The sequence below is a fragment of the Sander vitreus genome, chromosome 8 (genome assembly GCF_031162955.1).
Source record: "Sander vitreus isolate 19-12246 chromosome 8, sanVit1, whole genome shotgun sequence".
NCBI classification, from domain to species: domain Eukaryota; kingdom Metazoa; phylum Chordata; class Actinopteri; order Perciformes; family Percidae; genus Sander; species Sander vitreus.
This window is the reverse complement of record NC_135862.1, coordinates 27,451,258-27,477,966: the sequence shown is the minus strand read 5'-3', so window position 1 is coordinate 27,477,966 and position 26,709 is coordinate 27,451,258. Positions and strand designations below refer to the sequence as shown.

The window sequence follows — 26,709 nt, the reverse complement described above, 5'->3', positions numbered from 1 at the left end:
AGTCCTCAAAATTCAAAGACGACATTTATTTTTTATTTTATGAAATGATGTGTTATATTATATTTATATATATATATATATATTATATATATATATATATATATATATATATATATATGTATATATATATATATATATATATATATATATATATATATATATATATATATATATATATATATATATATATTATATATATATATATAAAATATGTTATTTAATTTGCTAACAAGCATGTCTGTTGCTCTGTGGCTTAGCTTGGCTTGTCTCCTGGTCAGTTTTCTTTTCCGACCAAGTGGAAAACCAATATCAGGCCAGCTGGCCAACTGATGGTCAAGATCAGCACAAAGCCAAACCTCTCTACACACTACCCTGGCTCACAACAATAGCCCTAACTAACTAGCAGATGGTGTGTGTGCATGTGTGTGTCTTCTGACCAATCCCATTCTCACTGGGTTAGGGAGCTTAGACTGATAACATCTACAGCTACCCATTCAGGTGTTTTCCTTCTAGCAGACAAAAAAGCTGCAGCTGACGACAGCACTCACACAAACACACGCACACCACTGCCAACACACTCACACTCCTGGCTGCTGAGGCTGACATCTGACTCCAGAGGGGCCAGCTGGTCTTTCTAGGAGGCTTAACGGTAAATTATCATCCTTCACTAACTCTGCGGCACACACCCTCGCCCTCCCTCTTTCTGAAAAACCCACACACCCCCCCCCCCACACACACACACACACACACACACACACACACACACACACACACACACACAGCTCTGGCTGCTGTCCTTCTCCCCTCCTCTGTCCCTCTTGTAGTGAATGAGCTTCCCTTCTGCTCCCTCCCACTTCTTCTCTCTGTCGCTCTCTCTCTTGCTTTCTCTCTACTTGGCCTGTGAAAGACTTCAAGGCCAAAGTCAGATGTTCATTAACTGTGACAAACAGAAGCAACCCCCGACTTAATCTACAGGCTGAAGCCACTCGGTGCAAGCAGATATTGAGGAAGACAATACAATTGAAAAAACACAGAATTCCCAAGTTCCATTATTTTGGACCATTCAGTTAAGATTTGAGAACAGAAAAAAAAACAAGCAACAAGAAGCAGAGCTGTTATAATTTGATAAAATCAAAAAAGTGACTGAATCTACCGTAGATGTGAATAAGTCCAAGTGAGGTGATGAGCAGGCCATTCCCAAATTCAGATAAAATGATTGAAATGCAATACTTTCCACAAGGTCACAACCATGTAAACACCACACTAGAAACAAAATATTGACTAATTTGTCATTGAGAGAGCACAGAAATACCTGTGAGAATGAGTAAGCGATCTATCAAACTCTGCAGCTTCCTTCTTTTCTGGTCTTCTTAAAAAATAATTACAGCAGTAGTTTACGTTACCACAGCTCCCCACGCTTAGTTAGCAGAGTGATTAAGAGCTTCAGCTGTTTTATAGAATAGCTTGAAAACCCTTTCAGAGTAAGTTCCAAGCCTCACTGACCGCGCTCACTAACAAGGCTGCAGTGGAGTAGTGTATATTGTTGTGCACCCTCGGAAGACCAGAAAGACCACAGGGGCTAACGCCGAGTGGAAGTTTGTGCTTGTTACGACATCCACGGGACAATGTGTTTTTAAGTGACAAGCCTAATTTGTTGGTATAGTGCTGCACCTCGCAAAGACCCCCTGACAATTATACAGCATTCAGCCATGAGACAGCTTTTGTGGATTCATTTGAGTTTTTTTTAGGTGTCACTCTTAATGTCTTTTTAGGCACAATGGCTCAACCCATCATTGCTCCTGCTAACCACAGTTAATTTTTCATTTATCACAAAGAAGCTGCTAGCTCCTTTAAACAGTAACTTGACCCTGGACATTTTTTGCTGCTGGGTGACATCACCTGCAGGGTTCAACAGGTGGTGACATCATACAAGACCAAAGATCAGCCAGCAGCAGTTTGCAGTTCTATTTCGTATAGGCTTCGCCCTCTGTTGTTATTGGGTTTATACCTTCGCGCATGCGCAGTTGTTAAGATTTCTTTCACGCCCTTGTGCCCTGCACAGGCCTCTCTTACGTCCACAGTTACTATATATTACAGTTGCGTGACCAGAGATCTGCTCCCTATTTTTCTTCAGCGATAAGCAGTTTGAAGACTTTAAAAAACACTGGTGTCTGCCGGCGTACCGACTCAAGGACCGCCAGCAGTTCTGCGCCCGCTTACCAAGCGTCCGTCCGTCCGTCTACCAAAATTCTCGGGAATCGTTCGTCTGACATCTACTTCACACTTGCCTGTTTGTCTCTGTCTCTTTCTCTAACTGGGAATGTTGGTATTAGCAGTGGTAGAGGAAGTAAACATATCTTAAGTAAAACTATTTATATTGCACTGTAAAAGTCCTGCATTCAAATGTTTACCTAAAGAGTGGTGTTTTCCATACATGTGCTGTCTTGGCTTGACTCGGTTTGAATCTGCTCTTCAGCCCAGCAGGGCAGGATTTGCATTTTTATTAGAACAGGGCTACCCGTTTGAAGCTGTGTCTTCAGTGGCATGGCATGACCTTTGGGTGCTATGGCTCTATGCCAGCTCTTTGTGTATTTTGACTGGTTTATTTTCAAACATAAGCATTTGAAAGTATTTTTAGTCACAAAAACCACTGAGGGCAAATCTTGTGTTTTGGATGTTATAATCATACTGTTGTGTGTCTGTGTTTTTGTTCTGGTGTTCTGCACAGATCTGACACCCGCCTGCTCTCATACACAGCTCTCTGAACAGTGAACAGTTAACTTCATTCTATATTATATGCAGGGCTCAACGCTAACATTTTGCCAGGCTTGGAAACCAGGCAACAGCGTTTTGTTGCCTAAATTGACAATATGGTTGCCGTGTTTTTAATTGCCTATATTTGGAGCAATCCATTTCATATGTAACTATACCATACAAAATGTAATAATGAAACAATGAGAGAATGGCTTGCAATATTATTTCCCATCCCTCTCAAATAGGGGTGCAACGGATCACAAAACTCATGGTTCGGATTACGTTTTTTAGTCACGGATTGGAATAAATTTTTGGATAGCACAAAAAAGGGTGAATGATTATTAAAAATGTAATAACAATAACCTTTAACAATAATTACTACTTTCACCAGTAAGACGCTGTTAAACGTCAAAAACAGATGAGAGAAGGGTATTTTCAAAAACTTTGAATGCACCACGAGGTTTACCAGTTTAAAGTAAATGCAACCTTTATTCACATTTGTGTTGTTTTTCCTACAACAGCAGTGACCAGTGCTAGTTTGTGTCTTTTAACGTGAACAGAAAATTTCGTTGCCTGTATCTTTTCACAGCAAACGCGTGTGTGGAAAGCGGTCGCACAACAGCTGAAATGTTGTGTTGCGTATGAATGTAGCTAGTGTTTAAACTTTACGGAGACAACCAAATAAAATATTTATTTCTTTTGAAATAAGATTTTCCAGTTTTGTAGGTTTTGATTTGTTTTTATATTTTTTTTAAACACAAATATTGACCAGGTGGTTGCCAAAGGGGGCAACCAGAGTCCATGAAATGGTTGCCAATTGACTCAAGCTGGTTGCCAAAGGCAATCGGGCAAATGTTACTGCAAAGCCCTGATTCCTGAAGTAGAAGTACGCAGTAACAGTTGAGTTGCATGTTTTCATTTGCTTTGGGGGCCTTGTTATTATTTTGGGGTGTACTGAGTTATAATAGTACCATCATTTAATATTTTTAATAACTAAACATCATAATAAACTCCTCTGGTCTCTATGCCAAACAGAGACTCAATTAGCTCAGTAATCAATATAATATATTATAATAATCAATAACTCAATTAGGCAACAGCGATAAACAAGTCAACAACTTGGACACAAAGTCAAAAGGGTAAACAAATAGAACTGAACATGCCACTCAGGCAGAGAACAGAGTGAGACTGATTGATTTTTGGCTGATCAATAATACAAAGGAGCTTTTGTGGCCAAAAGTAGGTGGACACCTGTTTCTATAAAATACTGTTATGTACTTTTGGTCTGGACTGTTTCTCCTGATTTCGATGCGAGACCTGTGAACAATCTTTATTTTTAGGAAACGTCTGATGAGCTGAATGTTATTCCCCTCCCTGCGTAACCTATAACCTCGTTCACTAGATGTTATGAAAAGATAAATGAGTTTGTTTGTTTGCCAAACTTGTGGTAGTCGATTTACGTATTCATTAACCCCGCTGGCTGCCACCATGTTATTTATTAACGTTGGCTGCAAACAGATTACAGATTTGTTGTTCAAGTAACGTTAGTTTTATTTAGCAGCAGGTGATACAACACTTATTATAAATTATGCGGCTTAAAACTGTGATAAAACGGGATAAAAGTCGATTTCAGACAGAGCAGGAGGGCACACATACACAAGCAGCGTGTGTTTAAATTCATCAAGGTCCAGAGGCAAGACTTCATCAAGTGTGCGTGGGAAAAAGTATCTAATATCTGGGATTTAATTTGATACTCACAAGCCTAGAACTCAAGTAGAATCAAGGAAATCACTAAAGTGCACTTTGAATAAGGAGAGAGAGAGAGAGAGAGAGAGAGAGAGAGAGAGCGAGAGCAAGAGCGAGAGAGAGGGTGGGAGGCACAGCTGGTGGCAGCCAGAGGACCATCTGTTCATCACTCTATTAGTTCGCACACACAATATACATATACTCTCTCAGTGGTAGCTCATTCTCAAACGCGCACACATACACATAATGCCCCCCTTTTTTTCTTTTTTTACAGTGTCTTTCTTTCCTGTCTCTGACACTCAAGGCCCTATGAGACAGCCCTCACACACAGCCATCTACCTAGTAATTCTTAATCTTACAACACCACAGCGAACAACTCGCCCAAACGTGTTTATAACACTGTGCAGAGTTATACAAAGTATCTACACTCAATATATACACGCACCACTGTATCAAACACAATTATGTGTCCTCCGATACTTATTCCAAATCTTGCTCCTTATTATTAGCAACCAGGGATATTTTAAACACATACTGTATAGTAGCCTACATCACACTTGGTCCTTTACTAATTTATTGATCTATAGAAAATGAATCATACTATTAATTCAGGACTTTCTGTGAGTCACTCACTCACTCTTGGACTCTGAGTCACTCACCAGGCTGTATTCTCAACCATCTACTACATACTACCGACGAACGTAGTATGCAGTGTTCATCAGTAGTATGCAGTATGAAACTTTTGCAGTATGCTAGGCCAGGCTTGGCCTATAAACAAGCTCTTAAAGCACAGGACAAAAAAACTCATATCACTATTGCAATTGAAAAATACAACTTATTGAGCTTTGAATTTTTTTGTTTATAGAACATGTTTGCTTACTTTATAATAAACTGCATGGTTGAGCTCCCCCACCCCTTAAAGGAACACGCCGACTTATTGGGATTCATTCACCGTATCCCCCAGAGTTAGATAAGTCCATACATACCCTTCTCATCTCCGTGCGTGTCTGTCTGAAGCCCCCACCACTAGCCTCGCTTAGCACATATCCTGGAGGTAACCAGCTCCAACTAGCCTACTGCTCCTAATAAGTGACAAAATAACGCCAACATTTTCCTATTTACATGTTGTGATTTGTATAGTCACAGCGTGTACAAATAAGCACTGCTACTCTCTGCTCCTCACCACGGCACTTCTCAGGTGCTGCAAGCAAATCACTCCGCCCAAGTAGCAGAAGTAGCAGTGCTTCACCTTTCTGAGAATATAGTTCCCAGTATATATACGGTTAGAAGATGGCTGTGTCTCATGTGACGTTTGTACACGCTGTGACTATACAAATCACAACATGTAAATGAATAAGCTAAAGTCCCAATAAGTCAGCGTGTTCCTTTAAACAAATTATTATAACAGCTATGTAATGTTTGTAATGTACTGAATGTTTTATGTGCACTGTATACACACCCAGGGACAACAGATCGCACAGCCTTTAATGGATAGGACAGCAACATATGAAAGGGCAGAGAGAGGGGGAAGACATGCAGGAAATCATCACAGGTCAGAACTGAACCCTGGACCTTCTGCGTCAAGGCATACACCTTTATATATGTGCGCCTGCTCTACCAACTGAGGTAACCCAGCCACTGTGTTGTGTTATTTAAACAAACGATCCATCAGCAGTGAAATAAAAGCCTCTTGTCTACCAGCTCACAGTGGGGTCTTTGAGCACTGACTGGCCAGCTAGCTAGCAAACCCAGGAGGCACTAGCTGGCGTCAGTTTGTGGAGCTTCTCAACTCTGAAAACGTCAAGCAAATTTGGGATTACACATCAATGTCTGTGGAACAGCCCATAATCTATATCTACACAGTTGATTTCTTGACCAAATATATTTTAGAAGTTAATTTAGTGATGAAAAAGATTTAGGCAAATTCTAAAAGGCTTCCAGTTGTTGGCAACAGTGGCAAAACCACAGTTGTGGTCAACGCAAAAGCGTCACAAGCAGCACGCTGTTGTATGAATGCATGCACATGTGCGAAAGACATCACACGCAGCACACTGTTGTACAGATTTAAACTTAAAAGGAAGGCTTTTGATAAAGTAAAGCCAAGTTAGCCCTCTGAGCTAATGCTTGCTAACTACTAGGGCTGGATCTCAAAATTTGAATATTGAAATATTCATTCGATGGGTAGGTATTCGATTTTCAATTTTGGGATTTGAATATTAGTCTTATGAAATTGATAGTGGTGTTTTTGTCAGGATAAAGCTGCTAGCTAAATGTCCACTATCCACTTACTAATTTATGCAGCGCTATGTCAGTCCATATCAGCCAAAAACAGAGAAATGTTGAGTTACAAGCAAGAAGTCTGATGTTTGTAGAGGTCTGCATGGTTATACCGTGGCAGCCTGGTGTTCAGGCGATTTGATAAAGGTAAAGATAGTATGGCCGTGCATAATGCCAATACAGTGAGGCACTGGCTGGCTGAGCATTCATTCACAAACACTGCATTGGTTGTCACTCGTCAGACATTGTGGCAAAAATGCAGATCTTTCCGTTTGTTTTGAATGGCTGCAGCAAAAAAGTTGAGTCAGATTCAACTTTTGGAGAAAAAGCAATCCGACATCAACCTGCGGTGGACAATCATGTAACGTTAACGTTAACCCTATGGCATCAGGATTATGTCATATCTCGCGGCGCGATAAAACATGCTCACACGCAAATTATATAATTTCATATGCAAAGATATTACTCTTCACTAGGGTTGGGTATCGTTTTTCTCGATACTGGTGCTAACACGATACTTTTAAAACGGTGTCAGTGCCTAAACGGTGCCTGAACCGACCTTTTGTAAGGATTTAATTTTTTTTTCTATATTAAAAAAAAATTAAAATAGGAGCACAAAACGACAGTCGGTGACATTTAAGAAGGGCTTGTTTATTGCTAAGGCCATGTGGTCAAAATTAAATGATTTATTAAAAATGTAATAACAATAACTTATAACAATAACTTATTTCACCAGTAAATCGCTGGTAAACAACAAAAACAACCACTAGATGGAAAAAGGGTATTTTTAGAATAACTATGAATGCACCACGAGGCTGGCGAGGCGAGTTTCAAGTGTGTTGTTTTTCCAACAACGGCAGCTGCAGACTACGTCTCTGTGTTGGAATCCTCTACAGTTAAACAGTCACACCACGTTAGCTGTCAGCATTTTAACCGTTCTCTTAATACATCCATGGTTTAATCCAGCTGCTAGCTAACGGTAGGCTAACGTTACCTGCTGCCAAGTGTATTATGCTAACTAGCGTCACATGCAGCTAATTTTTGGTTGCCTCTAACGTCCGTTTCGGAGCATCAGAGGGCAGCGCTGGCATTTCAGTGGCACCGAAATGAGGCACTGAAATCTGCATTACTATTCAGTCCGGTAGAGACAGGTTGTTAAAGTCCCGGTGCCGTATTAGCACCGGATGTCGGTATCCAACCCTACTCTTCGCGCACCAATTCAACAATCGAGAGTTGTACAGGCAGCTGCAAGCATGAAACAAAACATAGGGAGAGGGAAAGAATGGCACCTGCGTGTATAAAACTAAGCAGCACACACACAGAGCAGCCACAATACGCCCACGAGTGTCTGCTTTGCGAGCGCTGAGGGCATACGCACTCTCGCAGGTAAACTCTGCTCTGGAAGTAGATTTCTGCTTGCCCGAATGAAACTGACTTTTGACATTTTGAGGGCAGAAACCAAGGGAGGCAATGGCTCTCTTATGATTGGTCACTTTCAAGGGGATCTCACCAAAGATGGCAAAAGTACTCACTTCCCGTACTAAAGTAGAAGTACAGATACTTGTGTTAAAAAAATACTCTGGTAAAAGTAGAAGTACTGATTTAACTTCTTTACTCAAGTAAAAGTAACAAAGTACAGGCTTGAAAATTTACTTAAAAGTAAAAGTAGCCTTGCGAATGACCATTTTTTTATGCAAAGCTACCCGGACCACATATACGTTACTAGAGTGCAAGCTGAGAAACTTCAGTGGACATGGAAAAAAGGCTCTTAATATGCCATTGCCTACATTTTAAAATGGATGTCTGCCAATAGGCCTAAAACATCACATATATGATTATTGTGACAGAGACTGGGACTCCAGGTTAATAAGATTCTGACTGAGTAGCAAGATATGAATTCAATTGTGATTCTGTGAGAATTCACAGATCCAGTTTCTCTTTTTTTAATCTTCCCCTTAACATTTAAAGGAATCTACATGTCTGTGTGTGTGCTCAAATATGGCATCTGGAAAGAAAAGAAAGGATTAAATATGAATTACTAAACAGACATTAATTAAGAAGTTCCCCATACTTTTAAAGTTCATTCGCCAGGAGTAATTCTTGATGCCTACTATCTCAAACATCTCTCTCAGATAAGGCCAAGGATGATTGGGAATGTCTTGCTGCTAGTCTGCCCAATCTCTGGGATCTCCGTTTTCTTCATTTTCAATCATGTCGTCAGTCCATACTACTATGTGCTAACGTTACCGCCATCATGCCGCAATGATTTGCCACGAATGAATGCCGCCGAATCTGTCGCGTCGTCTTGTAATGGTGCATCAAGTGCAACATATATTCCCATAATTAGATTGAATTTGGTATTGATGACGCGAAAAATAACGGTAACTCCAATGAAATTATTTGAAACTAAAGTAACGAGCCAATTTTGTAAATAAAATGTAAGGAGTAGAAAGTACCGATATTCGTGTTAAAATGTAAGGAGTTAAAGTAAAAAAGTCGGCACAAAAATAAATAGGAAAGTAAAAATCTGAAAAATCTACTTGAGTACAGTAACTAAGTATTTGTACTTCATTACTTCCCATCTCTGGATCTCACCCACACAGAGCAGTGTACCTTGATTGACAGCTAACATTAGCCGCAAAACTGTCTTTATTAACGATGTTGCACAAGACAGCACCATAAATAAAGGAATGTATAAGTGTCTCTCATCCGTTCTGTTGTTATATGGGATATGTGCGATGCTTTTGAAATGTAGCCTACCCTTATCTCCAACATTACAGCTAGCCTAAGCTCAGATGGCTATTGTTTAGCCTGGCCAGCCAGTCTTATTAATTTATAAAAGAAATTTAGAGCCAACTAACCAAATACTTATTATTTTTGGCATGTTTAACTTATTAGTAGAATGTGTTACCTTTACATCATACACCACGCCATGAAACATTATTTCTGTTTCTGGATTAATCAGACTGGCTGGCCAGGCTAACAACAGCCATGTTAGCTAAGGCTAACGTTAGCTCTAGCGTTAATGTTAGAGTTTAGGGTACATATATTGGCAAAGATTTACAGACATTTCAAAAGCATTGCACATATCCCAACAACAGAATGGATAAGAGACACTTACATTATACATTCCTTTATTTATGGTGCTATCTTGCGTTACATCGTTAATCTTCGACCGGTACACCTTACAACTTTGGGCTTCCTGAATGATAATGTTTGCTGTCAATTAAGGTAGACTAGGAGGTCTGCGGGTGAGATCGCCTTGAAAGTGACCAATCAAAGGAGGGCCAGTGCCTCCCTTGGTTACCGCCCCCAAAGTGTCAAAAGTCAGTTTAATTCAGGCAAGCAGAAATCAACTTTGAGAGCAAAGTTTACCTATGAGAGCGTGTATGCCCTCAGGCGCTCGCAAAGTAGACACTTGTGGGCGCGTTGTTGCTGTCACCATGAGTTCTCACTGCACAAACAGACCGCTCACAGACAAAAGCACTTTTTTATCTCACATCTTTAGCTTCACCGTGCGCTTCTGGTTGCCCAGCTTCTCTATCTATGTCACGCTGCTCCAAAACTCCCACAGTTTAGCAAACAGTTTAGCAAACAGTTCAATAGTAAACGAAATCTAAAAGCCAGTATGGCTGCCTCTGGTGTGTGCCAGACATCCCTGGTTCCAGCACACTACTGCATTTGAAGGGAGTATAATTAGTCCATGAGCACCAGCTGTGTCAATCAACTCAGCTGGCAGTGCTCATGAGCTATCCCCACACCTCTCTCCTCTGCCGCTGAACGCAAACTATGCTAACATCCACAAATAGACTAGCCTGGCTCCGCGCTCCTACTTACTTCCGCTCAATTTTAATTTCCCTTCAGTACTCCGTCTGGGTTTGCGGTATATTCTTGGGTTTTCTCCGGTCAAATATTTGTAGGTCCAATCAGCGAACAGAGGGAGTGGCTGAGAACGATGACGTTGAGGACGTGCACTAGAAAGATGTGAGCGAAGCCATTCAGCCCGTTGTGGCAGCAATGCTGCCGAATATCCAGAAGTTAAAGCCCGAGCAAGAACAATCTTTGCTGAGTTTTGTTGGTGGCCATGATGTTGTGGCCCTCCTGGGCAAATCCAATAGTTTTAAACTTTAACAGAGTACCCGCCTTCAAGGAAGTTAACACTTGTCAATGGAGAAAGGCCAGACTCTCTGTACAAATGAAATGTACGAGAGTCTGGTAGGACCATGCTACAAATAGGCTACCTTCACTAATGACTCGGAGTAACTGTATTTCATGAACTGCATTCATAATCATTCCACCAGGGGTTAAAGTGGGTCGGAACGATCCAGAAGTGCTCCTGCACCTTTTATTAATAAGTGAATTAATCTAATCCTACATCAGTATTTCATTTGCGCACCACTGTTATTCCATGAACGTGGCAAATGTCTGTGATTAGTTCCCCTGTCTATCTGTTTAACAGCAGGGCAGTTCGGTGTCTGTTATCTAAACAGCTAAAGTCAGTATGAAATTGTGCTGCTTTCTCTATTTTATATAATTTAAATTGAATATTTTCAACAAAACAAAAAAGAATCTGAAAAAGCCATTTTGGCTTTGCTTATTTCTTAAAGTGGCCATATTATGCTCATTTTCAGGTTCATAATTGTAATTTGAGATTGTATCAGAATAGGTTTACATGGTTTAATTTTCTAAAACCACCATATTTTTGTTGTACTCTGTGTCAGGTCTCTGTTTTAGCTACAGAGTGATACCTCGCAACTTCTGTAACATCTTTGTTGACAGTCGCACATGCGCAGTAGCTAGGTAAGGATTACATGAGCTAGCTAGCTGTTTCTGCAACTTCGGCCTGTACAAGGCAGGATTAACTGGGAGACTTCTTCTAAATGAGGGCGCACTTCCAACTTTGTGTGGAATACCTGCAGAACATAGACATGCAAGTAGTTCTATACAATTTATTTTATAGATTAGGGTGGATTTGTGTGTGTTGTAGCAGTGTTTTGCCATTGAGAACAAGCTAGCATGCTAACGGTTAGCCCCCTAGGCCCCTCATCTCGGCTAGTTACGTAGAAAGCCGTGCAGATTTTGAACAACTCACCCGGAGACTGAAGGCAGGACACGTTCAGAAACCTGTATCTCACTCAAAACAGCATGGATGGGTTTTTTTCAAAGTTTGTATGCGTGTGGAAGCACCAGAGGCACAAAATAACACACCAAATCCCAGAAAAAGTGTTTTTTTCATAATATGGGCACTTACATATTTTCTGACAACACAAGTAAAGCTTTCCTTCTTCAGTGACTCAGAGCACTTTACACCTAACCTCCTTCCATCTCCCATTACTCACCGTACATCTTTCCTTCATCTGACAGTATAATCTTCCTCCTTCCACAAGGTGGGTAGATGGCCAGGGCCTCCTGGAAGCTCTGCTCAATGTCGGGGCTCCAGACTCCCTCAGGGTCCCCGTCCATGGTCTTATCTCCTCCTGAGTCACTTAATCGTTCCATGTCGTCGCCTGGGCTCTCACTGCCGCTCCAGTTACTGCGTTCCATACTGCTGCTTCGAGGGTAATCCCAAATGCTACCAATAATTAAACTACCAATAATAATACTAAACGTTGCTGGTAGACTAGACAACTCAGCAGGCTGGTCCAAATTCAACTTCAGACAGCAGGAACCCTGAAATGAAAAAAGGCAGACACAAAAAGTGCTGTATAAGCTACAAATTAAAGTTGTGCACAGCAGCGCATCCTACAGAAGAGTGGTTACAGGGCATACCACATTACTGCAATGTCCTGGGTTCGATTCCAGCATTGGGACCTTTGTTGCATGGCATACCCTCTCTCCCACAATTTCCATATAAAGGCGAAAATGGCTAAAAAAAATCTAAAGTTTTGCACAGCAACTTTTCATTGGTGGCTCCTATATAAACTCAACGTCACATGGTTCCTAACTAATGCTCCTACCTAGCACAATCGTCTTGGGCAAGGCTAAGCTCTGGACGCAGCGATGGTGGCTCTGCATTAGGGCTGCAGCTATCGATTATTTTAGTAATTGAGTATTCTACCAATTATTCCACCGATTAATCCAGTAATCAGATAAGAAATACTTTTGTTTTATTGAAGAGCAATAACATACAATAGTTTGGTTTAATTTTCGGAAAAAGCAACATTTGTATTGCCTACATTGCTTACAATATCATCGCTCAAAAAACTAAACCTATTAAGTGCATTTAAGTGCCATATTACATTGTTTTTAAAGAAAAAAAATCTGAAATGCAATAACAACCTCAAACTAAGGCATACATTAAACATACATAAACATTACCTTAAGTTGTGTAACTTAACTTTCAGAACTACAAGTTTCAACCTGAGACTGATCTGTATAAAGGCCTATATGTAAATATTAGTTATACTCAACCCATTTTTATTTATATATTTGATTACAATGCTACACAGCTCTGTTACACTTCTGCTAGTAGATCGTTGATCAGCTGTTTCTCCGTGAAGAGAGAGAGTGAGAAAAAACAATCAGCTGTTTTTCCGAAGGGATAGTCAACAAGTCGGCTCTTTAGATCAAATTGTGGTCACCACTACGTATTTTTCTTTCATTTTGGTAGTTGTTGTGTTTGGTGTAGTTTCATCGTCCATACAACTCTGATGTCGGGTCCGCTTCGTGGATTGGATGATTAAGTTAGACTTGATGTTTTCTGTTGAGATGCTGAAGCACTGACGTCGTGCTATTATTGTGGTAAGCTAGTTTGATTTTGCAGTAAACACACTGTACAGAGTTTTCATTTTAATTACGTTTGAACTGATTACAAACTTTGGACACTTTCTGTCGTTTCATGGCATGTCTTCATGGCATGTGTCGCCAGCAGCATCAGCCCGGTGTGCTGATGCGGAAACACCGTGAGCGATACAACGTTGGTAGCATTAATTAAACAAACCTTCAAGGCAAATCATTTTGCATCAAGGATTTTTAGTAATCGAATTATTCGAGTTACTCGAGGAATCGTTTTCAATCCTACTCTGCATAATGGTCTCGTGAAGGAACTTGTTTTGGTGGAACATTTGCACCCCGCAAAAGAAAACGGCAATACAGTAACGTGTGCTATTTAAATTAGCTGGATACATGGTGAAACGTAATTGCTCCTACCAGTGTATCACCGTGTGTACTTCGTCCATAATCCCCCCAATCGGTCCCAAAACATCCCAGTTAGAGAGTAAATGCCGTAAACATATTCTTTGTCAATCTTTACTATAATTTCAAAAAGTACCAAGTAGGCCTGCCTTGTAGCACAATCCAAATTGTCTTCAAAACTTGCCTTTAGTGTGTAGCTAGCTAGCTCAAAGTTTGTTGTTTCCTGAAACAAACAGAGTTTGAGAATCACACTGCGAGCGGAAGGTGAGGGACATCCGGCACGTGGATGTCAGGCAATTATCCTGGAAATGTACTTCCGTTGATCCAGACTAGCTGACGTCAGGCCTTGCCAAGACAGTGACACCCGCTCCGGCATGAGCCACCCACTTTGTGCTTCATTTTGGCTCTTCAGAAACCTATGGATTACATCACGGAAACAACGTCCATGTTTTATACAGTCTATGGCTAAATGACTCAAGTGCAAAGTTGTGGAAACGCTCTTCGTCCAATGCAAAACTAGCACCTAGCTGGAAAATGAACAAGGTTTGAGCGCTTTGAGAAATTTGGTAATGATATTTACATGTAAAATGTTGAGTGTATTTACTTACTCGAGTGTCTATACTAGTATACTAGAGCTTCATTTTGGCTACTAGCTTACCCTAGCCCTCTGTCCATGATGCTGATGATAACAGCTTTTATATGAACGTAAGCTGATGCAAATCTCTGAATGTATTTGTGGATAATTTGCACTTTGTGTATGGTTTGTTGCATTTTTTTTGTGTTTTACAGTATTAAAAATTTGCAGAATTATAAGGGCTTTTTGTTTGTTTTTCCACTCAGCTCTTGTTGTGTGTTCGTGAATATGATAGTGTATGTATTTTAAATAAAATCTTCATGGACCATCAGTGTGAGAGTTGGCCATTGCTTCTGCAGGGGATGCTACAGTAGGCCTTTATCCCAGCTGCCAGAGAAAAAGTATTGCTTCTTATCATGTAGAAAATAGCCTATTTTGTCAAACCGCTGTGGTAGCCCAACATCAAATCCACATGCACATACTGTAAGTGGAGTTGAGGGACAGACAGACAGACAGTGACCACTACTACACACAGCTACTAGCAAATTTAGGAAGGAAAAAACTGTAAAACTGAAAGGGGCTTGCCAGCTGCCTAAAATTCTTCTTAAATCCCCCACAGCAAACAGCAGGGTTGGCGTAGTACACACTACACACACACACACACACACACACACACACAATTACAGTGTCAGCTCCTTGGGCGAACACGTCATTTTGTGTGGTCTTCAACTGTTCACACTTCCCATGCATTGTCCCTTGCCACAGCCTGCAGTTTGAAGTGTATGTCAGTGTGTGTGTATGTGTGTCTAACTAATTTTAATACAATTACACTTGACAGTGTGCACGTATGCAGCAGGAAACATTTTGGAGACATTTTAACCCCGTACACTTGAGCCAAGCGCAATGCTTTTTAACACCTGGGACAAAGCACTGCAAGGCCGCAAAAAAAAACATCTACTGGCTTAGACTCCCAGCCATGTGTAATGAATGAGATCTGCTGGTTTTACTAGAGTTTATCCTCTGGTTCTCGCTTCATGTTTATTCTATTCATCCTCATTTCCGTTTCCTCTCCAACTTCCCACCCTTGCTTTCCTCCCCTCCTGCCCTCCCCCAGCAGTTTACCATTCAAACAAGGATTCATTCATCCAGCAGGCTTTATGGTTGAGCACCAGCAGCAAGATTAGTTTCCTCTACCCCAAGTGTGATTGTGTTTGTACAAATGTGTATGCTAAAGTGAAGTAACCCTCTTTACAAGTAACAGAGGCTGTGATCATCTTAGATTCATGTTACAATGACTCCACTGATGACAAGCTTTAATGGAGGAAATAAAGGATCGCAACATTCATAGAAACTTTTCAAACCACTCCTACAGTTTAGTGTGTTCAGTATGTTGTCAATAATCAACATTTAACATTTGGCTTTGTTGGTTAAAAGGAGGGTGATAGTATGGCATGGTCATAGAGCCGAAACAATTCAACTTTTCAACTGTCAACTTTTAAAAGACTACTGGGGTGAGTGTTTGATTGTGCTAACTCATCACATTGAGCTTTAAAAAGGTCCACTCATGAATATTTCATATAAACAATGGATCAAATATATGTGTAATGTGAAAGGGGTTGCCTTTTAGCTCATTGTTTTGTTAGTTCTCATGTTAGTTTTGTTAGCAGAGACAGTAAAAGAAAGTAAATATTGGAGTTCTGTTCACTTCAGCCAAATGGGGCCAAAAGCATAATAATGAATCAATGACACTGTCCTATGGTGCTATATAAATAAACTTATTATTATTATTATTATATTATTATTACTACTACTACTACTACTACTACTACATTTGTCACTGACAAAGCAGATTCAAGAGAGACTGTGTGAGTCTTGATGTACTCCCTGGTTGAGTCAGCTATTGTCTGTAAATCACTAAAACAATCACTTTGCGCACAAAAGCAGTACTGCACATTCAAATAATCTTTTAAGGATTCCCTCTAAAAAAAAAAAACTTGGAAGAAAAGATAATTACTTGATCTGAACATTTCTGCATTTTACTACAGAAGCATTCACAAAACGTGATCACTTTGAAGGCATATGCTGAGGCAATGGCAATGAACGCTCGGTTACGTTGTAACCTTAGTTCTCTGAGTGAAAAGAGGTACGGGGATACTTCTTTAAGACACACCGGCTTGCCCGGCCACGCCCTATGGTTATCTATAAAACACCTGTGCTGGCGTGGAACCGTCTCCGTCAACCTGCAGCTGGAAAGATAGTCTCTTCACTTAGAGAACCAAGGTTACAACGTAATTGAGCGTTCTATATCACATCAAGACTATCTCTCCATTGTTACATATTCCATATTCAAAAACAATTTCAAAACAGACCATAATGGCGGCTCGTTCGGAATACGATCTCATATTTTACGAAAATAGTTCACCCAAACGTCTTTCTGAAAACATTTTAAGTGAGAAATAGGCCATGCAGTTGCTGAATCTGTTTTCATTTCAGATTGACAAAGGTCAGTTTAAAAGATTTTCGGCAGATTTTGAGAGGCGTTCGTCACGCTCATCCTGCTCGTCATTTCCTGTAATTGGTCATTGAGTCCAACTGCCCACTGGCCGATTCAACGAGTCAAATCGGCCCAACTGAACGCCGACGGCTCCTCCGACTGACGACGGCATGGAACACACCAAACAGACTTGGGTCACCAACCTTGCCAGACAGTCCGACGGCCGATAATCGGGTTGGTGTGTCAGCACCTTAAATGAAATGGCCATGCTTCTGCGTCAACTCCACACCGTAGCTCCTACGGCGTGTCCGTTTCGGAGTTCTGCGTCGGGGTTGAGCGAGTTTCGTTGCATCGCGGTGCATTTCACCGCCAGAACGCTAGGGGGTGTGGGGTTTCCGGTGGGTCAATCGCGAAACTCTTTGTTTACTTGTGTATTGGTGTGAAGCCAAACCTCAGGAAAGCCAGTGATCCTGTCTCATGCCAGAACCTCCGGTGTCGGCTGAGGTTCAGAGATTTTCACCCTTCAGAGCCCCTGGCACCCCTGGAGGAGCCACCAGAAATCTATTGTGCACAACGAAGGTCCTCCCTCCAGAGATTCACAATATTATATAATAAAAACTGTCGTAGAACATTTAAATATGCAGCATGCCCATGGATCACAAAGGGCTTACAAAATGATTGTAAAAAGGCAAATAGACTGTACCAAGATGTCATATGGCTGAAAACTAAAGAGGCTGAGAATAGATATAAAAAATATAAAAATAAGTTAACTAATATTATAAGGACTAGCAAAAAGAATACTATAAGAATATGTTAGAAAATAACATATTAAAAATATTAAAAGGAATATGGAGCATATTGATCAGTGTTATAAAAAATGGGTCTGGATAATGAAAAGATGGATGTATAATATGGATGTTGTGGCCAACAGTTTTAATCAGTTTTTTTGTGAATGTTGGTCCTGACCTTGCAGGAAAGATTCCTAATCAAGGCACATCGGAGGACAGTCTTGGAAAGCTAATAAATAGAAATTCTTACTCAATGTTCCTCACAGCAGTGGATGAAAGGGAAATTGTTGATATTGTTATGAAATGTAAGAACAAAACGTCTTCTGATTATGATGACAATGATATGATTGTAGTAAAAAAGGTATTTGATGGAATAACAAATCCATTCACATACATCTGTAAATTTTCAAACCGGTACATTTCCAAACAAAATAAAAATAGCAAAAGGCATACCTCTGTATGAATTTGGTAATAAGCACCACTTCACAAATTACAGAGCTGTCTCATTACTAACACAATTCTCCAAAATTCTTGAAAAACTTTTCAATAATAGATTGGATAAATTCATAGATAAACACAAACCACTCACTGAAAATCACTATGTATTCAGAGTAAATTGATCAACAGCACTGGCTTTATTGGATTAAATCTAAGGAATCCCAAATTCCGTAGACCAAAAACAACATGCAGTCAGGATAGTGTTCGACACAATTAATCATGAGATATTAATTAAAAAAAACTGGAACGTTACGGCATCAGGGGTATAGTTGCTAACTAGATGAAGAGTTTTTTAAGTAACAGGGAACAGGTTATAAAAGCCTGTGCTCTCGCGGAACTCTGTACCCAGCCGACAGTCACCTTTTATCGACTAACCGTAAAGAAGACCGCAACCTTGCAGAGTTTTTGACAGCCACCTTTTCTCGGCTTAACGTCACTCAAACAGCCGCTAAAAAGACCGCGACCTCACAGTCATCTGTACCAAGGGCACAGTCACTGTCAGTTACGCCCGCTGAACAGAAGCGGGGTAACAATTTCGGCAGGGGGGAGATTGTCGGTACTATTACTTCCAGACCCGTTATACAGCTTGTCTAGTCAGTACATTACACATTATGGTTGCATGCCAGTTTGTAAGAAAGTGGGAACCATCTTTCTGTCCAACATATCATAACCTTGAAGCTGGCGATGGTAACGTTAGCCACAATAACATAACATAACATTACATACATTGCAAAGCGACCTGTAGAGAACACTGTGTCCCAATCCAACAATCTGTTAGTTTTCCGCTTCCATGGCTGTCCTACAGCTGTGGCATGCTGGGTTTGCGTTTTTCCGAAGCATTGAGAACATTGTAAGTGTACAGACAGTTTATTAAAAAGATAGATTATAATGAGCAGTCAAACGATGAATGCTGTGCAACCAGTAACCAGTAACATAGCTCAAACACAGCATTAGTGATTTGACTGCTCATGTAAACATGAACGCTACTGTCTTTATAATCTATCTTTTTAATAAAAGTCTGTACACTTACAAGTCTGTACATTTACAAAGTTCTCAATGCTTTGGTTTACATGTAGGGACCCTCATTATGCTACCGTTGAAGTGTGGTGCTATTTTGAGCCTTGTTAGTGGTATAAAATAGTGATTTACCCTCTGCCCCGAAAGGTAGCGTTAGCAGCTAACCATCAGTTTGCGGTAGCTTGTTAAAAGCTAGAGACATATTCGATTAGCATGAAAACATGTCCCAGAGAACGTTTGACTCGGTACACATATGCTATTAACCACTAGGTTCATTTTGCGCCGAAATTGTCCTTTAACCATAGTCCTCATAAATCGACCGGAGTTTAAAATTCCAACACAAAGAAAGCGTAAGGTAACGGACATTTGGCTGAAAAGGACATACGGCGAAATTTCCCGGAAGTGAAAGGTCGTGGATATAGACTACTCTAGTGGTAACTCAATTCACATCGACAATACATGCAAATATCTTTAGTCTTGTGGAAAGAACTATCTGGAATGGCTTTGAAACTTAATTTGCCATTCAAAAGACCCTTTTCTTTATCCGTGCCACCATCTCGTCTGTTGCACAAACTGTTCGTCACTTCACACTTTATAAGTTCAAAGCTTAGTTATAACTTAAGTACTTGACTATGTGGACATTTAAGCATCACTAAATTAAATGGGTTGCACAACACAAACTAGTTTTTACTTCAGAATCAGAAAAGCTTTATTGCCAAGTACGTTTTTTACACATACAAGGAATTTATTTTGGTGTTGTAGGTGCATGTCACACATTCTCTAAAATAAGTTAAACAAACAGGTTAAACAGAACAAACAAGTATATATACTATATACTTATATTGTTTGTTCTGTAACTACAGAATGTATTAAAAATTACAATTAAAAATTACTTAGAGGTTATGTGTATACTAAATATATATATATATATATATATATATATATATATATATATATATATATATATATATATATATATATATATACACACACACACACACACATATATATATATATATATATATATACACACACACACAGTATAATATTGTTTTGGTGTCTGCCAACTCCTGAGGGTTAGTTTGCTTCTAAATGCTCTACCATGTTTACCAGCTAGTTGCTAACTTAGTTTGCCGTTTGGTGCTAAGCAGTAACCTACTGTGGGTTTTTAGTAACGCGCCAGATGGTGTGTTACAAAGAACCATCGGAGAAGCCATCATTGGAAACTGTTTGAAAAAGGTACTTTCAAAAAAACCGTTGCGGCCATTACACACACACCTAAACCAGTAGCTTCTCACCTGATGCAGTAAGATGGTAGATTAGACACAAATGCATTACTTGAAGCATGAGAACTAAAGATAGATTTTTGTGTGATATGTGATCCCGCGATTCTTGCGTGATCTTGTAATTTCGCAAGAATCCAGCTGTTTTTTTAGAGTCAGGTGATAATTCTCGGGTAGGTTTATCAGTGTGAGTGACCCCTCTAACCTATTGTTATATATATTAGAAATATTGATTATAGCTGCAAAGTTTTAATGGTGTCACCTGACAAAATAAATCACTACTAGCTAGTAGTTACTTAGAACGTAGGAAGTACTTACACAAACTTTGCAATGGATTTATGTCGAAGAGCTAGTGAAACCAAATTCTAATTATTAATTAGACGAAAATGTCACTGCCATGAATGCCCTTGGGACTGTAATGACTTTGTAGCTGCTTATAATGGTGAAAATCAGGAATGAGTAGGTGGAAGGGCAGAGAAGAGGTGTGATGGTTGACAGGAGAATCACAGTGAGGCTCAGGAGATGTGAGCAAGACAGGGGCCCAGCAGCAGATGGACGCTGGAGAGAGACATTAGTCACACAACAATCGACTCTGACTGGGTGACTCCTCTGCACTCTGGGTGCCCCTCCCCTCTGTATGTCTCTGTCACCAGGCAGGCCTGGACCTACTTCAGCCAGGACAGCAGGCTTCATGTTGTCAGTGCCAGCCCTCAGGAGAACACACACAGGGCATCTAGCCACAGCCCTGCAGCTGCCTTGGACTCACATGCTCTCCCTCTGTGTTGCCTTTCTTCCTCTTACACTTCTTTCTTACAGCACTTACTGGCTTCCACCAAATGCCAACTACATGTATGTGTTTGTGAGCATGCAATGTGCATGGCTCTCTGCCTCCATATTCTTAAAACCAGGCCAGTGAGGTTGTAATGAAATGTAATGCACATGATGTGTGTGCCTGCATTAGCAGAGGGTCTTAAGCGGGCAGCCCACATTTTATGACCGCGACCAGACTGTACGCATAGCAAGCGCGCTGACTGTGCATGCTCCATCAATTGTTTCACATTCCAGTTTGTGGCGTATGCACCTCCAGCTGGTTTTCCAAGAAGAAGAAGACAACAAAATTGATTGCTTGTTTTGAAGAAAGAAGATCCGCCGTTACCCACATTTATATAATTTTTCTTTAAAAGGTATACAAAGACAGCCTTTAGGTGTTGACTTTGAATGGTTAAGGTTAGACATTGACCTCAATTGGTTAAGGTTAGGATAAGTCGTCGGCCAGCAAGTCTTGCTGTGGAGTGAATACATTTGAATATCTATTATTGAACATCTAGGACAAATAAAACGGAAGACATAACTACTCGTATGGGCATATTTAACAACATAAAACATATTTGAAAAGATCTAAATACCGACACATTATGGAACGTGCAGGAGACAGGACATGATGCGGATTACACCTCGGTCACGGAGCCGTTTGTAATTTGGTCATAAACAACTAAGTCTCTTGCCGTTTCCCGAATATGTCTGACGGTTTCGACGTTGGCTCTTACCAACAGAAATTCCTGTATCTCGTCATCTTTCCAGTTATACATTTACATTGATGTCTTTAGGTACATGTCAGTTCTCTCAAATTGCATCCCCAGCTCCTCCACTTGCCTTCCTTCCTCACGTCTTAGTCCGTCCCACCGAGGAAGCACGGGAGAGACGCGAGGAAATCATGGGAGGAGAGGAAACAAGGAAATGTGTTGTAGAGTGATGAGATGTCCTTTCCCCTGAAGCGTCACATTAATTCGTCAGCTGTATAGGCGGAGTTAGCAACACTTTCAGCTGCACGGCTTTTGGGAAGGCTGCTCTTTTGTATCCTCGCTTATAGCTCCTCGGTGTTCCCTCCTCAATGCTCGCTCCTCGGGGCAGAAAGAAGAGCTTTGAGACGGCCTTCACTAAGGAGGATCAGAACAACTTCTGGTTCAGCCGAGGAGTGAGGAGCTATCAAATAAGGGAACTGAGATGCATCAATATTAGGGTTATGCAATTAATCAAATTTTGTATCGTGATTACAATTTCACCTCCTAACGATCACAAAACCAGAGTAATCAAGAAAAACGATTATTTTGCACATTACGTTTAGCAAGTAAACTCTTATTTTGTCTTGAGTTCTGAATGAGAAAGGAAGAAAGTTCAAACGGGGAAAAGTATTAAGGGAAATTTCACAGTTCAAGGTGTTTTCACTGTTTGTTTTTGTTTTTATTAGGGCTGTCAAAATAACGCGTTAATTTCGATTAATTAATCTGAGAAAAAAATAACGCGTTAAAAAAAAAAAATAACACAGATTAATCCATTCCATATTGACGTTTGACCCAGAGCAGTTCTTACCACCATTCGACTGTAAAATGAAGGAGGGAGACGAGAATGTTCTGCCTGGATCATTAATTGGAACATTTACTTCTAAAATTTACTTTCATAACTACTTTACTAAAATCTTCTTCCTGCCAACCATGGCTACCGAAATCTGGTGCCACTGATATGTCTGCGCTTCTCTCTGATGCTCTGAAGACGATACAGACAACACAAACACCGCTGCACGTGACGCTAGTTAACACTATACTCGACAGCAGCTAACGTTAGCCTACCGCTAGCTAGTAGTTGGATAAAAACAGTTACAATGCTGACAGCTAACGCTAAACGGTGTAAAGTTTGACTGTGCTTTACTGTAGAGGATTCAACTCTACATGTAACAATCTGCAGCTACCGTTGGAGAAACAACACAGACGGTGCGTTCAATGAAACTGGTAAACTACAGCCTCGTGGTGCATTTGAAGTTATTGTAAATGTCCTTTACCATCTGGTGGTTGTTTTTGTCGTTCAACAGCAATTTACTAGTGAAATAAGTTATTGTTATACATTATTATTAAACATTTCATTTTGACCATATGGCCTTAGCAATAAACAAGCCGTTCTTTAATGTCACCAACTGTTGTTTAGTACCCTTTTTTTTTTCTTTTCTTTTTTTACTTTCTTAAAAAGTATCGGTTCAGGCACCGTTAATTATGTATGCGATTAATTTCGATTAATTAATCACAGAGTATGTAATTAATTAGATTACATTTTTTAATCGTTTGACAGCCCTAGTTTTTATTCAATAATGGCAACATATTTTCCAAAGTCAATGAGTAATCGTGTTAAATAACCGTGATTTCAATCTTGACCAAAATAATTGTAATTATGATTTTCACATATCCAAGCAGCCCTAACCTTTTTGAATGTCTGTTGCTTTTTACAGTTCAAATATACAGTATATTTGCATTTAGAATTTTCGTTGATTCGCCCTAGAGTGTGTGTGTGTGTGTGTGTGTGTGTGTGTGTGTGTGTGTGAGCAGGGGATCCTGTTGGTAGACAAGTTGAATGTGTTATCACAGGCTAGTCAGTTCTTTTCACTCATTCTTCTATTTGACCACGCAACAGCATATGTTTTAACTGCTTCCAACATTTGGATACACATTTACACACAGGTTTTATGCAATACAAGAGGATTTTCTCATAATCCTCAAAGCAAACATTGTTCCACTTTACAATGTTTTGCCATGTTGTAATGGCCCCTTACAGTTCATATAGAATTATTCAGCATCTGAGGTGATATTTCTTGTTTTCTGCTTATTTTAGTGTTTTTTTTCCCCAACACTCATTTTTTACTCGTGTGACTTTATGTGCGACTGAAGTGTTACGTATCTCAACAGATTCATGGGTGCTTCATTTATCTTGCCGCTTAAACAGCCTCCACAGCAGACGCATCATTTGCACCTCATGTTATTCAAAAGCGTAGCGGTGGAAAGGCAAACGTCAGGAAATATCGAGAGGTGAGAGCTGCAAGGTCTGTAGTACATTGCCATTGCAAATATTCCATTAACATTGATTGAGTAAAAGGGCCAAAACTGGTCTATGATGACTATAGCTCCCCCTAATGGCCGATCTTCGCCAAATTTGGTACAGAGCCTCAGAGCACCATGCCAAACAAGAATCACAAGTTTCATGTTGATAGTAATTACTACGGCAGAGAAATTGCAATCACAAATGTCCCATTTACATGCATTGAGTTATTGGACAAAACACAAATGTTGATTATAGCGCCCCCTAATGGCCGATCTTCACCAAATTTGGAACAGACCATTGTAGTGCCATGTTGAACAATAATCCCTTTGCTGATAGCATTTATTTTGGCCGAGATATGATAAAGTTTGTGTTTGGTAGCTAGCTAGGAAAATTTGTTTGGTCGTAAAATGCGCATACTTTAACGTAGCAAAATTCTTTTGATAACTTTTGGTCAGGTCCATCTGGAGATGCTACTTACCAGGTTTCGTGCAGATCGGTCCTACGGCCTAGAAGGAGTTCGAAAAAGTTGAAAATTTTTCCTTTTATTGCGGAAAAACTTCTTAGCGGAAATGGGCGTGGCCTATATCATCAGATTCAGCTCGATTCAAGGAACACGTGGATGTAAGGATTTCTAATGTGTAATGTGGGAGTTATAGGCAAACACTCGTTTGACATCATTATAGCGCCACCTATGTGTAATTTTTGGTATGTGAGGTCCATGAACCATTGTACATCTACAATGTAAATTTGAAGTTGCTCACATTAGTGTAAGTGGTGAATCCAAACCTGGGTCCCATAGACCACGCCCACTTTGACGAATCAGTACCCAACTGACCTCAGGCCAAATGGCCTCAGGAGTGGCCCTAGATGGTACCCTCACAATTTCGTAAAAATCAGATGAGTCATTTTTGTACTTTTAAAATAAAATTTGTTGGGGGAGCCCTAGAGTGGCAAAGTTTTGCGTCGATAGCATTTATTTTGGCCGAGATATGGCCAAAATAAAGTTTGTGTTGTCATAGGTAGCTACACAAATTCGTCTGTGCGTAATTTGCATAATTTTTATCGTATTGGCTCTCTGCTGGACGGTGATCACAGCGGAGCGCTACGTGACACATGCCACTATGCTTACATTCATGTATTTACCAAAAGGCATTGTGTGGATCTTCAAGGCCTGACAAACATGCTGAATGTATTTCCTTTCTCATAAAACATGCACACAGCATTTTTTTTAATTATATATTTTAAATCCTGCATTGTTTCTGACGATTTTTGCTAGCAGTCTTCTTCTTCCCTGCCTACCGTATTGCTACAATTCTTTGTGCATTACACCGGCTTAAAGGTCCCCTGCCACCTGGAAAGGGGTATCACAAGGCTACACAACCATCAACCATGTGACAATTTTCACCAACAGGACTCAAAACAGTGTTTTTTGTATCTTGAGTGAACTGTGTGGGGAGTGTTTTTATTATTAAGCGGCAAAATCAGGTGTTATTGGGTCTTCATTAGAGGTCGACCGATTAATCCCAGTATATCAAGCCGATTAATAGGCAGGTGCATCTGTGTGCAGCCTAGTGTTAAAAACATGAATAGGCGACATTTTTTACAACGCACCCAGACCAGCTGCCTCCAGCCCCTCCCCTCGTGAAGTCTTGCGCCATGTGTCTCGCACAGTCACTTCAAGCTCAGACGCTACCGTTAGTAGTAGCATATTGCTGGTGTTCTTGCCTTGGGATTAACTGTACTAATAAAACTGTACAAAACTCCGCGGCCACACCGCTGTGGAAGCTCCCCGACTGTCATTTATCAGAGTCTGGTTGTTACCCCTGTCCGTGGCAGTCTCATCCACTCCTATAACGGAGCTAACTGGAGCTAACCGCTAACGGAGCTAATCGTTGCTAACTTTAGTTCTCCGTGCCTGTATCCGTTAACTGCATCTATGGACTAGAGCACGAATAAAACCCTTAATTTTATTAAATTGGCTGGACGACTTTTAAATTACAACCAAGAGTTGTTTGAATGACAGAAATCTGCTCAGATAAGATCCTAATGAGTGCAACAGGACATGTAACAGTATGATCCCCAAAACACAGATAAAACACTTCAACAAATGAACAATGATCTAACAAACAAGGTGAACAAGAATTGACTTTAGATAGCCCTAGTCTTATGTGATTCAACAGGAGTTAAGAGGAAATAGTGTTGAGATTAATAATAACAACATGTCACTTTCTGTGAAGCTTGCAGATTTGTATTCTCAGAAGTTTAATAAATGCTGCTAGG

At 40.3% G+C, this 26,709-nt stretch overlaps 1 protein-coding gene across 1 annotated transcript in view; it reads right to left on the bottom strand.

Annotated features, from left to right (window-relative positions):
* Positions 1-26,709, bottom strand: part of LOC144522551 (transcriptional enhancer factor TEF-1-like) — an 81,009-nt gene that overhangs the window by 47,411 nt on the left and 6,889 nt on the right. Inside the window, exon 2 of the mRNA XM_078257721.1 lies at positions 12,117-12,447. Coding sequence (XP_078113847.1) covers positions 12,117-12,321 — 205 coding nt within the window. The 5' untranslated portion in view covers positions 12,322-12,447. The remainder of the gene's footprint in view (positions 1-12,116; positions 12,448-26,709) is intronic.